This window comes from Cervus canadensis, chromosome 17 (genome assembly GCF_019320065.1).
Source record: "Cervus canadensis isolate Bull #8, Minnesota chromosome 17, ASM1932006v1, whole genome shotgun sequence".
NCBI lineage: Eukaryota > Metazoa > Chordata > Mammalia > Artiodactyla > Cervidae > Cervus > Cervus canadensis.
The window spans coordinates 22,026,442-22,044,257 of record NC_057402.1 but is presented as its reverse complement, the minus strand read 5'-3'; the positions used below and the strand labels follow the sequence as shown (position 1 = coordinate 22,044,257).

General features: G+C 39.3%; 1 protein-coding gene across 4 annotated transcripts in view; it reads right to left on the bottom strand.

Annotated features, from left to right (window-relative positions):
- Window positions 1-17,816, bottom strand: part of SLC25A21 (solute carrier family 25 member 21) — a 504,473-nt gene that overhangs the window by 56,674 nt on the left and 429,983 nt on the right. For all 4 annotated transcript variants that reach the window (XM_043434358.1, XM_043434357.1, XM_043434359.1 and 1 more), the window contains exon 4: window positions 5,043-5,109. In XM_043434358.1, coding sequence (XP_043290293.1) covers window positions 5,043-5,109 — 67 coding nt within the window. The remainder of the gene's footprint in view (window positions 1-5,042; window positions 5,110-17,816) is intronic.

The window sequence follows — 17,816 nt, the reverse complement described above, 5'->3', positions numbered from 1 at the left end:
GAATCCCGGACTTGACCTGTAACTCTAAGCAGTTCTCACAGGGAATTCCAAGTCTACACTTTGGCGCAATTCTAGGCTTTTCATTTTCCTATCTCTAAAACTGTTTAAAACAAAAAAGAAAAGCTACCACTAGCTAGTTGGTACTCATCAGCAGTCTAGCTGGAAGATTCTGGTTATGGCTGGGATGAAGTGATTCAGGTTCCTGGCAATAAAGAAGCCTCATAGATCAGTGATAAGTTGCTAATAGATTAAATCCAAAAGTAATGAACAATATATATTACATATTCTAATAAACAAATAGTGCTTTGAACTAAAAAAAAAGACTTGTTTTAATTTCTACCTTTGCAACCAAAGTCTAAATTACTGAATATAAAATAAAATAATATCTCGAGAAAGGAAAAGTCAAAATCTTTTAAAATGGATTTCCAACAAAATTAAAATAATATAATGTCATTACAATGTGAAACCCATTATTAGCTAAAAATATTTGTTCATTCAACAGATATTTATTGGATGTCTCCCATGTGTAAAGTTTAGAAGATATTATACTAGACTACATCCTTAAGAACTAGTAGGTTAATTGTTATTTTAATTCCTTTCTATGCAGCACTAATACTTTACTGCCTTCATGATATTTAGTGCAGAGAAGTGATAAAGTTACCCTATCACATAAAATATGAGATTACACTCTAAGGATGAAATTAGGAGAGTCAACATGTTGAAACTCCAGTACTTCGGCCACCTAATGTCAAGAGCTACCCATTGGAAAAGACCCTGATGCTTGGAGAGATTGAGGGCAGGAGGAGAAGGGGGTGACAGAGGATGAGATGGTTGGATGGCATCACTGGAAATAGTGAAGGACAGAGGAGTCTGGAGTGCTGCAGTCCGGCATTGCAAAGAGTTGGACATGATTTAGCAACTGAACAATAACAACAACATGTAGTAATGTTACCTATTCAAAGTCATGCAAATGTGTACTAAAGAGTTTTGAAAACATTTATAGTCAGTCAAGGTTTTGGGAATCTTGAATATAAAATCTGGAATCCAAATTACTATGGTATACATAATCTATCTATTGGAACCTTGAAATTGGTAGTCTGGTTGGGAGAGGGGTTGGACCTGGAGGACAGGCTGTGTGGTCCCTGGAGAAGTGTCAAGCTGTGGTTGGACAGGGGAGGTGGGCATGGTTTGCCTGGGTGACCCAGCCCTCTGGAGGGTGCTTTCATTGCTCACTAAACAATCTGATGACTAAGCTGACCTCCCAGATCATCTGTTCTGAGAGGCAGTTACATTACAGGGAAACAGTCTGATCCATTTGGGTCATACTTTTAACAAGTAGGCCCTGAGAAGTGCCCAGACTAGGACTGACTATTCCCCATCACAGAAGCAAGCCCTTCTGGGTACCGCTCTCAATGTCCTATACGTTTTGAAGCCTCCCAGTTTGGTTGGTGGTAACAGGCACTATTCCCAGTCCTGTGTGAGTGCTGGGGAGTTCGCGGGAACCCCTTCTGACCACTCTTTCCAGGCCTCGCTAGTTTCCTCACGTGTGTGCTGGTCAGCTGGATACCGGAGGTGTCCCTCTGCAGATCTTAGGTGTCTCTCTCTGTGCAGATCTCTCTCTGGTGCTCTGTCCTGCGAACTCTAGATGCCTTTCCCTCCCAGCCTCTCAGCTCCTTCTCAACCCAGGGAGTCCACTGGTTGAGGGAGTCAACTGGATTTCTCCTGTGTATTCCTGAGCTAAGAACTCAAGGCAGTGAGTTGGGGCAATCTTTAGGGCACATCTCATCTGTTTTGCATCTCAGGTATGACTCTCCCTCTTTGTTTAATGTCCAGTGTGTTAAAAATATTCTGGTTTCATATATTTTGTTCATTTTCTGTTTTAGCTGTTTCAGGCAGCAGAGTAAATCTGGTCCCTGTGACTTCATCTTGGCTGGAAATGGAAGTCTCAGCCTTTCGGAAACTCTGAATAGTAGATGTGGGAATTTGGGGGAACAGGACAGGAATTCTCCTGTTATAAAGTAATAAATTTTCTTTCTGTTTCTTGTTACATGAAAGTGAAAGTGTTATTCGCTCAGTTGTGTCTGACTCTTTGCAACCATGTGGACTGTAGCCCTCCAGGCTCCTCTGTCCATGGGACTCTACAGGCAAGAATACTGGAGTGGGTAGCCATTTCCTTCTCCAGGGGATCTTCCCAACCCAGGATTGAACCCAGGTCTTCTGCATTGCAGTCAGATTCTTTACCACTGAGCCTCCAGGGAAGCTCCTGTTACATATGTTTCATTTATTCATCTAATATCCATTGAACATCTACTTGTAAGCACTGTGATAAGTGTAAAGGATACAGAGGTGAATAAATAGACTTCACAATATATAATATTTTGTGAGTTTGGTTGGCATTAAGCAATCCTTGAGAATCTGACCAAGAACTGATGGTGTTTCCGGACCTGTGATGCTCAAAACTAGATCCTGGAATCCAGCATGCTGCGCCTGCCATCTCTGAGCAACCAACTGGTCTCTTTCAGAGGTCTTCATTTCCTTTTGCTAATTCCAATACTCATTCTGTCTGTATTTGTGAAGGGGAGTTTTATTTATTTAGCATCAATGAATATTATTATTTTAATACTGAAATGAATTTCAAAGAATAAAGTACAGACAAAAATGATCTGTTTCTAGACATTGTCTCTGTTTCTCTCTATATACATACACATACATATATATACATAATTTCAGAGACCATATATACATATGCATACGTGTGTGTATATATCTATGGCCTGAATATTTTTTCAAAGTAAACTGTGATGGCATACAATAAAGCAGTTTATGATGTATGAAATCGTTGCAATCAGATGATCATTTTCCTCACAAATCCTAAGATAAATATCTATAAAAGGAATGTTTTCATAAATTGTGTTGAAAAACTGGTGCTATCCATCTGGCAAAGATACACTTAACTCGAAGTCATACTTAAAAAGCCAACATACTTACCATATGTCTCAATAATTTTAAGGTAAAATCTACTTGAAACAAGATGTCTGGGACACATACACCATATCCAGTTGCCCAAAAGTTCATCTGTTAACCATTGTTCTGGCAGGGAGCATTGTTTTTTTAAAGTAGAGACTAGCTCAGTTTTGTAAAGCTCAACTTTTTTCTCTTCCATAAAAGACTGTTCAACATTGATAAACGTTAATCCTCTAAAAGCTTAAATTGTCTCCAACGTATAGTATTAAGGAAAAATATTCCAGGAAAAACTGTAATTACAGTTTACTTTATTTATACATGTAAAACTCTGAACAAATGAATATATTATTCCATGGAGACAAAGTGACTTTCCTTGAACAGGAACTATGCTCTGTTTGTTTACTTGGGCAATCTTTTATCAAGCGAAGCCATTTCATAATTCAATTCAGCCCTCTTGTGTACTTTGGTGAACTTTTTCCAGATTCTCTATTGCGATTCAGATCCTCATAAAGAAATTTGTATTGAAGTAATAATGTAAAATCACAAAAACTATGGCAACGAAGAGGTGAATTTATAGAGGAAGTATGTTTTAAAGCTTTGCTTTCTGCACTCTAGACTGGAATTAAATCCTATTATATCTCTATTTTCACATGAGTAAAACTTTGGTGTCTGTGTTATATGTTGTTTTTTTTTTTTAACCATAATTTTTAACTCAGTCATCTTCTTGACTAACTGAGTATAAGCATATAAGCTGCATTGTATTACCTTTCGGGAATGTTGGGAATACAAATTGAGTAATGTGTGCGAAAAAAGCTTTATGTTATCAGTTGGAAAGGAAGTCTTTAAGTTTATGTTATTTTTATTATGGAAAGACAAAGCTGTATTTGGTGATGGCAGTGGTGTTGGGGAGGGGATAGGGCCACCAGAGTCACTGTGATCAGGACTTCTGTCTGAAAGAACCTAGAAAACAGCATGATCAGATTTATTTCTTTTTCCCTTGGAGGTCCTGCTAGATCAGGAGGCTTCCCCAGTGGCTCAGCTCGTAAAGAATCTGCCTGCATTATGGGAGACCTGGGTTCGATCCCTGGGTTGGGAAGATCCCCTGGAGAAGGGAACAGCTACCCACTCCAGTATTCTGACCTGGAGAATTAGTCCTATATAGTCCATGGGGTCACAAAGAGTCAGACACGACTGAGTGACTTTCACTTTCACTTTCCCCTGGAGGTCCTGCTAGATCTCCATGTTCATATCCAGACACTGAACCAGCAGGGAGTGCATAAACCTCCATAGGTGGGACTTCCCTGGCGGTCCAGTGGTTGATACTTCACGTTTCAATGCAAGGGTTGCGAGTTTGATTCCTGGTCAGGGAGTTAAGATCCCACATGCCTTGTGGCCAAAACACCAAAACAGGAAACAGAAGCAATATTGTAACAAATCCAGTACTTTTAAAATGGTCCACATAAAAAAAAAATCTTTAAAAAACTCCATAGTTCTGTGGTTAAAGAATGGAAATCAATGTAGTGGAAGCATTGATAGTACTTTTGTGAAAACGAGTATAGAATATTTTAACAGAGGAGACTAGGATGGAGAAATGAAGTTAGCACACCAAATAAATGTGTTATATAAGAACCACACACAAAGAAATATAATGTATTAGTTCACTCTGTTAATAAAATGAGAATGATTTAGGGAAGGTTTTTCTACCTCTCCTCTCCTCTCTCTCTTTTTTTTACTAATTACTGCTCCAAAGGCAAGTTTACAAATTGCCTTGAGAAAAAGTCCAAGCTCTTTTGTGGCTGCTGTGGTTTGATTACATGAATTTCATTCACCATGGTGATTTTTGTGTAATTTTGCCATTAGAAGGGAAGGCTTTTTACCTGGAGAAAGAAATCCACAAACCAATATAGCAATATTTGAGAGAATGACCAAGTCTAATAATGATAAAAAATATAATTTCTATATAAAATTTTAGTATTTCACATTAAATTCCCATTAATGTCCCATAGTTTATTGTGGGATGTGCTAATGCTGAAGCACTAAGTCCATTTTCACTTGATGGGAAGGCATATGTTGTTTACCTTTACTGCTCTTTTTGGTGTTTCAGCCAAGATGGGTGGTATAATCCCCTTGTAAAAACCGAACAACCTATTGGAGAAATAAAAAGATTTATGTAAGTAAGGAGGGCTTCCCAGCTGGCACGGTCTCCTGCCAATGCAGGAGATGCAAGAGACGCAGGTTCAATCCCTGGCTCAGGAGGATCCCCTGGAAGAAGAAATGGCAACTCCCTCCAGTGTTCTTGCCTGGAAAATTCCATGGACAGAGGAGCCTGGCAGGCTACAGTCCATGGGGTTGCAAACAGCTGGACATGACTGAATGACTAAACAAGCACGCACATATAAGTAAGGGAATTAGGATGGATAAAGCAAGTTATCTTAAAATATTCCCAACTATTCAATACAGCTCATTAGTCATGAAATCTTCCTTTGTTTTAATGCTAACGTGGAGAGACTATGAATTCTACATTTATACGTTCTATGACATTCAGAAGAGGAATAAATGATGCTGAGACTGGAACCCCTTAGGTAAGCTGCTAAAGATAATCATGAGTTATACCTTAAAGATAAACTCAACCCTCCTTAATCTAAGGAATCTTCAATTTATTTTCTAAGTTGTGTGGTTGGTAGCCTTGAGCTCTTTACCATCTTGTATCTCTTTCCTGTGGACACCAAATGAAGTGAAGGCTACACCTGAGCCCACTAGACTAAGACTTCAGAGGCTAACCAGGTGACGAAACCCTCAATTTTAGCTTCACTAACATAGGAGAAACTAACAAACTATATGGCTGTGGAACTAGGGCTCCTAGCCCTATCCCAAATCAGTCATAATTTTTTTTAACTTCCTTGATGGAGATGAAAGAAGGTCAGGGAGGGCTAATGACAGAGACATGTTCCTGACAGTAGAAGTATCAAGCTTTCCTGGAGGTGGTGCATGCTCACTCAGTTGTGTCTGACTCTGTGACGCTATGGACTGGAGCTCACCAAACTCTCCTGCTGATGTGCAATCTCACAGGGCATGGGACAGCTGTTGTTTTCAATATTGACATGTGGTCACATATTCAGACATTTTTAGGAAAAAAGAGTGAGTGTCATATATGCCTATAAGTTTTATAAAAAGTCACCATTTATTTCTCATTAAAATTTAAGATTCAAAATCTTAAATCTGTCTGCCCTGGAATTTACACACTCATATACACATATATATGCTATGACGGTATAAAAGTGAAAGTTGCTCAATCGTGTCTAACTCTGTGACCCCATGGACTATATAGTCCACAGAATTCTTCAGGCCAGAACACTGGAGTGGGTAGCCTTTCCTCGAGGGGATCTTCCAAACCCAGGGATCGAACCCAGGTCTCCCACACTGCACGTGGATTCTTTACCAGCTGAGCCACAAGGGAAGCCCAAGAATACTGGAATGAGTAGCCTATCCCTTCTCCAGCGGATCTTCCCAACCCAGGAATTGAACCGGGGTCTCCTGCATTGCAGGCGGATTCTTCGTAAGCTGAATTATTAGGGAAGCCCCATGAGGGTATAGTGTAAATATATATATAGTATGAAAATATTTCAATAGGAAAGAATATTCTGCATTATTCTCTGAGATAATCAATTCCCCTGGTCAACCAGTAAGTGGCTACAGATAAAGGTAGGACTCAACCAGTCCCTATTTTAGGATAACCACTTAACATCCTAGAGAAGGCTGGAACTTCTCTGATTAACCCATCAAACTTTACTCCAGCACCCTTAAGTTGGCTTCTGCTTCTAGCTATGCTCTGGAACAAAAAAGTTAAGAGTTTATTCAGACTAACCCACTGTGGCACTCAATCCAACATGGCAACCTCTTGCTCTTCCTCAACACACTGGCTGACACAGTACCTTTCCATGAAGGGAGCAAAAGCCTCGTTTTACAGCTTCTAATTGTTAGTCCCTTGAGGGCTGGTGTTCCCTACAGTGCTTACCCCAGAGTCTTGTGCGTGTGTGTGCATCTGCACGTGTGTTTGTAAACAGGACACAAATATTTGCTAAGCTTACAGATTTTATGAAGAGAAAGAAAGGAATCAAATGGTCCCTTAATGTGGGCTTACTATGCCTGCTGTTTTTGACTTAATGAATAACACTAGCATTTGTGTTGATATATAGGAAGTAAAGCAGACGTGCTTTGAAGAACTATGAGAATTCATGAATTCCCCCACTTCCTTCCCATTTCAACTACTGAGGCCTGAAATTTACTTGTAAAATTTAAATACTCTTTCTAATTTGAATTTCATTATAAATTATTATATAATTTTCAGCATGAGAATGATTCTGCCTAGGTTTGATCTTCCTAAAAGATAAATGTGATTTTCTTGAATAGAAGTTCTATATTTATAATAAAAAACATTATTAGTTCTGTTCTTTTTGTTCTGTTTTTTTCACCCCTGGATGATTATGCCTGATTATGGGGTGGGGAGCAGGGATGAAGAAGAACATTTAAGGACGGAAAGCTTCTGGAACAGAGTGTCCCTGTTAATAGATCTACTTGAAATCCCATGCAACAGAGAACAGATATAGGACGAACAGTAGCTCAGCTGGAGAAGAAAGATCTTAGTGACAAACATCTGATGAATCTTCTGAAAAGTGAGCATGTAGGAAACAGATTAGACTTTTCTGTTTGTTTCCAGGTGGTAGAACTAGGGCCAACAGGTGGAAGCAACAGAGAAAGACACATTTTTGGCTCAGTAGGAGCTTGATACAAGGAAGTACTTCTAACAGTCAGACCTATCTAAACATAGAATGGACTCTCCTGAAAAGTGGTGTGTTCCCTTTGGAATGTGGTCAAGCAGTGTGGATGACCACTCATCATGGATGCCAGAGATGGATGTACACAACAATGGAAGGATTTGATGGCTCTCAAGGTTGGTTTACTCCAATCCTCAGATTTTGTTATTCTAAGAGAAAGAACAAAAAGACATGGAACAGCACATTTCTGAAGACAGACACTCCGAATTACTTTAAACTTTTGCCTAAAGTGGAGCACTACTTCGATAAAGGAGGACAGAAGTCTTACAGCAACGCAGAAGGTCTTCATTTTAAAAAATGATGAAAGAAAATGTTAAAAAGAGGTGTAAGGCAGGAGGGAAGAGAGGCAGTAGGGACAACCATAAGGATCTAATCTGAAAAGAGCTGGGAGGTCCAGAGCCCTCGGCTTCACGTTGGTGATGCTTCCGTGATGTGTGCGCGCTCTGTTCTGCTCTTTCATGTGCAGTCATCCCCTGCTCCCTCACCAGCTCCAGCCAGCTCGTCATCCTGAACTCTCTAATTGTGAATGAACAGCTTTAACGGGAAATTCTCAGGGACCATAGGCAGCATTTGCTGACAAACGAGAAGTGAGAATCATCTACTTCCTTGCATTATTTTTACAGTATATCCATGCAACAGTGGGTATCTATGGAATAGCCAGGCTGGCAACTCTTCTGTTGAGAACTGTCCCACCCAATTTTTTTAAACTACTAGAACCCATATATTAGTACAATATGATACTACTTGTAGGCAGTGGTTGATTGGGCAACTTGCTGAATGGATCCAAATGGGACTCCATTTCTTTGTTCCTGTTAATCTGATCCAAGTAGAGTTTTTCTCCAGGATTTTGGAATTGGAACTGAAAAGGTCAGCCTTGCTCTGTGTGGTTGAAGCTCTAAGATAATAAGGCTAGAATATTAACAGTAGTCATGTTTTCTGTCATTCAGGGAAAGTCAATGTGCAGTGATAAGAAAGAAGGAAGCCATCATTCAGGAAAACAAAGAAGCAAGATGCAGAAGTTCTGGTACTATAAGTGTGATTCTGCGGCCAGGATTTCTTTAAGCCTCGTTACATCTTGACCCTTCTTGAATACTGACATTTCCCTTTGCTTTTGATTCTTTGAGATACCCAGTAATATCTATAATAAATTCCTTAATTTACTTACAAACCAAAGTCCTGGATCCAGAAATTGGCCTCTACAGTCAAAGTGACTGTTGCTGTTCCTCCATGCTGTGGCCTCTCCAATGAAGAGCCTTTGGTCAGGTAAGCGTGACACTTGGGCCAATTCAAATAATAACACCCAAAATGTGAGCAATAATGCAAATCAAAACCACAATGAGCTACCATCTCACACCAGTCAGAATGGCCATCATTAACAAGTCTACAAATAACAAATGTTGGAGAGGATGTGGAGAAAAGGGAATCCTCCTACACTCTTGGTGGGGATGTAAATTCGTGCAGCCATTATGGAAAACAGTATGAAGGTTCCTCAAAAAAATAAAGATAGAGTTGCCATATGATCCAGCAGTATATCCAGACATACCTATAATTTGAAAAGATACATGCACCCCCATGTTCATAGCAGTACTATTTATAATAGCCAAGGCATGGGAACAACCTAAAAGTCCATCAACAGATGAACGGATAAAGAAGATGTGGTATACATATACAATGGAATATTATTTAGTCATAAAAGAGGATGAAATAATGCCATTTGCAGCTATATGGATGGACCTAGAGATTATCATACTAAGTGAAGTAAATCAGAAAGAGAAAGACAAATACCATATGATACTGTTTACATGTGGAATTGAAAATATGACACAAATGAACACATCTACAAAATGGAAACAGACTCATAGACAAAGAAAGCAGACTTGTGGCTGCCAAAGAGGAAAGGGGGTAAGCGACAGAAGTGCTGGGAGCTTGGGATTAGCAGGTGCAAACTGGTATGTGAAGGATGGATAAACAACATCTCACCGTATAGCACAGGGATCTGTATTCAATACCCTGTGATAAGCCAGAATGGAAAAGAATAAGAAAACAAATATATGTAACTGAGTCACTATGCTGTACAGTAGAAATGTAAAACAACTATACTTCAACAATTTTATTTTTTAAAGTCTGAGCAAGAGAATGTGGGCAAGGCCTTAAGCTGATGACTTATTTTTTTGACTTGATTGATAATTACTGGGAGTTTTCCGAGTGTAAAAGTATGACATACAGATCCTAAAAAACAAAAAGGACTGGTAATATCTTGTGAAGAAGATACTCTTTCTGGCTAAAAAAACTGATGTTTATATTCACATGCACTGTTCATTCTGCCAATTTTTTTTTTCTGTGCTCATGTAGTGTTGGCTTGAAATACAGGGCATGTAGCTTATCAGGACAATAAGCAAGGAAGTTAAGAGATTTGCAACACTCATATCAACATGCTTCAACCTGCTTACTTCTCAAGAACCAGATTGACACATTTCATCTACTCCCTGAATGAATGGAAAGTGAGATTCTAATGTCTGCTGAGAAGACAGTAAAGCCACTACTGTGGTTTTAAGTTTTGACCCACATCAAGCCAACTGGGGAACTCTGTGGAAGAGACACAAGAACCAGTTCAAGACCTCCTATAAAACTGCACTATGAACTGTTTGGAAGACCTCATATTTTGTTTCTCAAAGTTGTTACTTCTAAAAATTATGAGTTCGATGTTAACTACCCTGTGTAGGAATATGCTAACTTGGATGTGTATCAACTTTTATTAATACTATTATAAGTAAAAATAGTCAAATTTGGTGAATGCCTAATGTGGACTTGCTACTCTGTTAAGAATAAGTATATGAAGGCATATGGACATATTTTAATCTCATTCAACTCTCACAACAATCCTTCCTTTGAAGCAGGAATGATTATTTTCTTCATATTGTAGATGAAGCCTGTCCTCACAGTCTCTTGTCCTTGTCCACAGTCTTCAGTGCTTGTCCACTGAGGTGTAGAGGTATCGCAGTTTTTCTTAAAATAAAACTATTTTTACAAGCACATTTGAAAAGTCAAGTTATTTCTATTGCAAAAATGTCTTGTCATGTCTTATTTTAGGAGAAGCAGTTAAAAATCAGATTTCTATTCCACCTCCATTCTCTTTTAAAGTAATATGCAACATTTCCTGCACAACTGATAGATCTGGGCTGAGATGAACAAGATCATTTTCTGGAAAAACTTTTGGGATGTTTATAAAATATTTCCTAGGTGAATCAGATGAGAAAAAAACTTAGGCTCTAGGATAAACTTTTTCCCCATAAGATACAGTTTTGCTCTTAAGACAAATATCAGGATAATTCTGTGTGGGAAAAGACAACGCATAGTTTAGTAATATGATAAAACAATGAAATATTCATACTAGATATTAAAATAAAAATAGTTGTTGTCCAAAAAGTCAGTGGGGAGCACTTTTAGCTGTTGATTTAACAGATACCCTCCTCAACAGTCTTTGTTCCTAGAGGTGCAGGTATTCACCATTCCCTGCACTTTGGGAAGAGAGCCCTTTGCCAGTCCAGGGGGTAAAGCAGAGTTCTTCAAGCCAATCATGGTGGTCCCATTCCCTTCCTAGCAAGGAGGTTAAACATGGACATACAACTCAAACCTAGCCCCTTGGACCAGCAAAGAGGGAGGGATGCATGCTGGAAGTCTTGAATTTCTAGCCTAAGGAAAAGAGTACATGGGGAAAAACGACCCTCTTTTTCACTAAATGTTGTCCGTGCTGCATGATATCCCTGTGTACTGTGGTCAAGTGAAATATCACTGCCTGCAAGCTGAGGATGTCCAGCAAAAAGAAAAGACCTTGACCTTGATGACATCATCAGACTGCTCAATGAACCAATCCTGGCATCCTACCTCCAGATGTCTGGTTACATGAAATTAAAAATAAACCTTTACTATTTGAGCGCTTTCAGTTGTATCTTCTGTTAACCCACAGCTAAAAGCATTCTGATACAAATAGCTTTAACATTTGTATTTTTGAAAAAGTCCCAAATTCTTAAATCATAATATAATGAAGATAGTTGTTAAATGTTAAGCAAAGCACTTAGAAGGAGACTGTGAAAACCATTTTTAAAATGTTTTTAGTTTATTTCTTTCAGGAACCATATCATATACTAAAACTCTACCCCATTATAATGATTACATATGAGAAACCACCACACCAAAGACAGAACGTGGAAAAGTTCACAGGCAAAAATGAGGATGGGGTTCCAGTTTTTCGAAACCATTAGATCATGATGGTTCACATCCTGATTGAGAGTTGTTATTCAGGAATATAAGTAGACAAAGAGTATTACAACATTGGATCACATTTGTTTTTAATTGTATGATCAAAACAGGCCTTGTGTTACTTATGTACATCTATAAAGTGAAGATCAAAACTGCACTGCACGTGTTCTTCTCAAAGACATAGCTCACACATAGCTTATTTGAAATACAGATTTATGCCAAGCCCCACAAAATAATTTTATCCCTCATTTCCCCCACCACTTTTTTAAACTGTGAAGTTATTTAACATATTGGGTGGCTCCAAGGTCGTAGACAAGCCAATAAAAAGATGTTGATTGTACAAATAAAGGAAATGCAGAATTTTCTTTGAGTTCCAGTTGGTGGTTCATTTACAAACCCTGGAGGAAGCCTTCCTGCTGTCTCTCATTAGTAGGGACCAATCTTAGGTTACCTTCTTTGGGGCCCAAACTTTAGAATCCCTGCCCCCCAAGGAGACCAGATAGATCCTTAATGAAACATCTTGTACCTGACAACATCTTTAGTCCATTTGGATGGCTGAAAAAAGTTACCTGCTTTAAGTCAGCTACTGAAATCTGAAGACTTTGTGGTTAATAGTGGGTAGACAGGACAGGGCTTAACATTCTCAAAATTCAACCCAGGTAAAGAAGCCAGAAAGGAATGGAAAAATGACATGTCCCTTCTGCCCCTCCTTTTTTTCCCTCTGAGTCACCTCCTTGTTGGTTTTGCTGTTATTTTTCTAATTTAGTATGTAGAAATGTTTGTTTGGAAGTAATTTGTACTGTAGAGCTGGACTACTCCTATAGGCAGGCTGGGAAATTTTTGAAGTTGCTAGCCTGGTAAACAGGATTTGGGCCTTAGAAGCCACAACATGGAATCTTTTCTTCTTTGCAGCTCCCAAGGAGAAAGGGAAACAGCACAACTGCTTCACCAGTGACCTTTAGAGGGAGTCATACCACGTTGTCCATCAGAAAAGTGATCAACTCAACTGGTAGATTACTCAACCAGTTGATTATAAAACTCAACTGGTAGATTACTGAGAAATGAGTATAAGGAAATGGTGAATAAATTATCTTCCCTCCTAAGAGAGGAAAAGATCACTGTACAAATCTGCTGCCTGGGGACACCAGGCTTTCCCTGGTTGTTGGAGAGGAAGGGTTTTGGGGGGTCCAAACTGCTGAGATTCATAATTTGGCCCAGCAGCCAGGATAGCAGTGCACCTCATCCAAGCCTGAAAAGGCCAATTAAAGAAATGACTTCAAAGTTGAAAAGCCATTTTCAAAGCCACCTGCAGCATACTCACATGCAGCAAGAGACGGATGTTTTCACCTGGATTCCACTTCTTTGCCAAAAACCTGGCATTCAGTAAAAGTCCAGAGCAGCAATAATACTCATCGGTGAAGCATGAAATAGGAGAGACAGGGAAAGTGACACCAGATCCCCAGTTGGGGAAATTGGAAAGCATTAACGTGTCTGTGTACCTAACAGAGCACAATTACTACATTTTACTTCGTTTCAACAGTCAGGACCTAACTGAACATCACCATTCAGTTCTGTTCTGGGCAACGATCCAAGCTCATCTTTGGTACAGTTGATTTTGAAGCCTTACAGTCAATCATATCTTCACAATTTGTTCTTCTTTCAGGCTTCAGGCATCCTCCTGATTTCCATTTCTTGTTTGGAAGTCTTGAGTCATCTGTTCTGGCAACATGACCAACCCAAATCAGTCATTTTCTCCAAATTATATTGAAATAGGGATCTTGCTAGTTTGTTTTCTTCCTCCCCCCTTCTTTCACATAATTTCCCCTTTAAGGATCTTCTAATACAAAGCTGATTGAAGGCATACAATATCCTCTTTCTTTTGCTGTTGTCAAATCCAAGTTTCTTACCCACATGCTATAGCTCTGTAATTAAAACAATGAGGGTGGCACTCAGCCCTGGGTTATGAGGGCATGGCTTCCATCACTCGATGGGTCCCGTCTCCCAGGGCAGAATTTTGGCCTCGGCACTACACCTTTAGGGCAGAATTCTGACATCATTTACGCTCTGCAAGTCTCAGCGGTTCACAGAATCCAAATGAAAGACTGCAGTTCCATGGCTCTGTTATTTGAATTATGTAGAATCTGCAATCTGAAGTTCTCGAAATTGCATGCATCTTAGGGCCATTTTCAATTAGGCAAAGGAGAGAGGGAAAACTAGATAGCCTTCAAAGGAGAAGGAAAACAGCTTACAAAGAGTAAGTGACACAGATTCTTCTTTCAGAAGCAGCAACCGAACTTTGAAGAAGGGCAGGAAGCATAAAGAAAGTTTCAGCTAAGATTCTAACATAAAACTCAAGAAACTTTCCCTTGCTTCAACTCATATCAGGTCTCTGGGCACAAACAATATAGTTATTATTTTTCATTACAGAGAATTAAGTGAACTGAGTTTCTGCATATGGTCCTTGGATCTATTTGTTACCCCAAACCATACCACTTTCATTACACGCTATACGGAGGAATTCTTTAAAAGTTTTCCTCAACACACGTTTTTAACTGAACTTTCAGTATGATTTTACCACCACAATTAAACTTTGCTGATGGGTCTGAAATAAACTACAACCTTGATTTTCTAAGATACGAAAAATTAGTTTAGCTGTCAGTATCATTTAGGAGGTAGGTCCATGGCTCCATTCCCTGGAAAGTTGGCAGGATGCTCAATGCACCAAGCATATTGCACAGGGAAGGCATTAGTGTGATATAAGAACCAGAACCCTGATAGAAAACGCTAAGGAAAGAAAGAGCAAAAAAGATATTTGAGAAGCAACTAATATGTAAATAATATGGGTAGAATGTGGTATTAGTTGCTGCATTAATCTATAAGTGAAGAGACTTATTTAGAACTGAATATGCAAAAAGTATAGTAATTTTCAGTGACAGCAGATTACCTTGCTTATAAAGATGAACGCATTTCCATTAGAAAATAAGAATCATGTAAGAGCAGTCTTTCACTCATGTGGATGGTAACTCTGAGAGAAAAAACTCAAAAAAAAAAAAAAAAAAGAAAAGAAAACCAAAACAACTCTATTTCTTGGACAGGGACTGAAAACCAGGAAAAAGGACCTGACTGTGGAGTCAAAAGTTCCTTTGCCAGCCAGTTCCCTGTTCTCTGCTGAAGAAATTCCTTCTCCATTCTAGTCACCCCAACCTCTCACCAATCCCCCTTTTCTTATTTCCTCTGTTCTAATTTCTGTTGTTCCCACTCAAGAAGTCATCATTCATTTATTCACTCACTTATTCTTTCTGTATATTTTGTTCCAAGCACTAAGCTAAGCACCTTTTTCTGGGGTCAAATGTTAATAACAGAGTAGTTCCACTGTCCCCAAATCAAGTAAGACCTTAACTTTATCCAGGAAGCCTTCTCTGAGATGGTAGACAAAAATCTTGATATTGTACCTGCTGGCAATATTTGACCAAGATGTTGTCTTCATACATGCTTGGCACATAGCAACATGCAGATAACATTATATTGAATACACTGACATTCAAATAAGAAATGTATATACTTATGCATATATGTCTATACATATCGTGCATGTGTGCTCAATTGCTAAGTTGTGTCCAACTCTTCAGCAACCCCATGGACTGTAGCCTACCAGGCGCCTCTGTCCATGGGATTTCCCAGGCAAGAATACTAGAGAGGGTTGCCATTTCCTTCTCCAGGGGATCTTCCTGACCCAGAGATAGAAACTGCATCTCCTGCATTGGCAGGCAGATTCTTTACCACTGAGCCACCTGGTAAAACCATGTATATACATTTACATAGAGTATATATATATATAGTCCATATTCACAGACATGACTCAGTATCCATATAAATAGTCTGAATGACTCGCATATTTTTAACAAGAGTATGTATTATTCACATGATTACCATATTTAATTCAGGTAATAAATTGTTTGACAATGGTCACTCCTGTTCTTTATCACCAACCTCTAGCATTTAGCATTCATTTGAGTCTACCTGTTTTTTTGAGTCTACCTGTCAGGAAAGGCAATGTGATGTACTGGGCAGGAATGAGGGCCTGCCCTCATTCCCAAATGGAGACACACTCCTTGGGTTGGAATTCTAGGTCAATCATGTGTTAGCTGTTTATGTAGCATGAAAAACTGTTGGCACAAAAGGTGAGTAAATTAATTCCAAAAGATAACTGCCAGAATAGAGATTTTTTAAATGCCAGCTCCCTCTACAATTGCTTATGGAACTAAGTTAGTACATTGTTGTAAGTTGCCTGATTTTATAGCTTGGTCTAGCTGAAAGGTTGCATATGACCACAGCTGGGGCAAAAAGCCTCAGAATTCAGAGATGTCCTTTCCAAATGGAACCTTACTTAAGTGTGTGACCTAGGGCCTCAGGAATTCACACCCTATTGTGGAATTCTGCCACAACCAATGCATACATGTTTGAGACCAAAGATGCTGGGCACTAAGTAGGCTGCTCCTAAAGTAAAAGTCATATTTGGAAATGCATTAACTGTTTTTGAAAGCCGCTCAGTTGTATCCAACTCTTTGTGACCCCATGGACTATACAGTCCATGGAATTCTCCAGGCCAGAATACTGGAGTGGGTAGCCTTTCTCTTCTCCAGGGGATCTTCCCAACCCAGGGATAGAACCCAGGACTCTAGCATTGCAGGCTGATTCTTTACTAGCTGAGCCACAACGGAAGCATTAACTGTTTTTAGTCACCAGTTATTACAGTAGGCTCCAGATTAATTTTTTGAGGTGCCCCCTAGTGGTACCAGAGTTAAATGCAACTCAACAGCTGTCCAACCCTCGATGTTGCTGTTCAGTCCCTACATGGTGTCCCACTCTTTAGTGGCCCGATGGACTACAGCACACCAGGCTCCTCTGCCCTCCACCATCTCCCAGACTTTGCTCAGATTCATGTCCACTGAGTCGGTGGTGCTCTCTAAGCATCTAATCCTCTGCCGCCCTCTTCCTCCTGCCTTCAATCTTTCCCAGCATCAGGGTCTTTTCCAATGAGTTGGCTCTTCCCATCAGGTGGTCAAAGTATTGGAGCTTCAGCTTCAGCATCAGTCCTCCCAGTGAATATTAAGGACTGATTTCCTTGAGGATTGACTGGCTTGATCTCCTTGTAATCCAAGGGAGTCTTCTCCAGCACCGCAATTTGAAAGCATCAGTTCTTCGGTGCTCAGCCTTCTTTATGGTCCAACTCTCACATCTGTAAATGACTACTGGAAAAAAACATAGCTTTGACTCTATGGACCTTTTTCAGCAAATTGATGTTTCTGTTATTTATTTATTTATTTTTTAGTTTTAAAAGACTTTATGTTTTATTGGGTATAGCTGATTTTTTTTTTCATTTATTTTTATTAGTTGGAGAATAATTACTTTACAATATTGTAGTGGTTTTTGCCATACATTGACATGAATCAATGACATGAATCAGCCATGGATTTACATGTGTTCCTCATCCCAATCCCTGTTTCTGTTTTTTAATACACTGTCTACATTTGTCATAGTTTTCCTTCCAAGGAGCAAGCGTCTTTTAATTTCATGGCTGCAGTCACCGTCTGCAGTGATTTTGAAGCCCAAGAAAATAAAATCTGTCACTGCTTCCAATTTTCACCCTTCTATCTGTCATGAAGTGATGGGACCAAATGCCCATTTGGTTTTTGATCTTAGTTTTTTTTTAATATTGAGTTTTAAGCCGACTTTTTCACTCCCCTCCTTCACTCT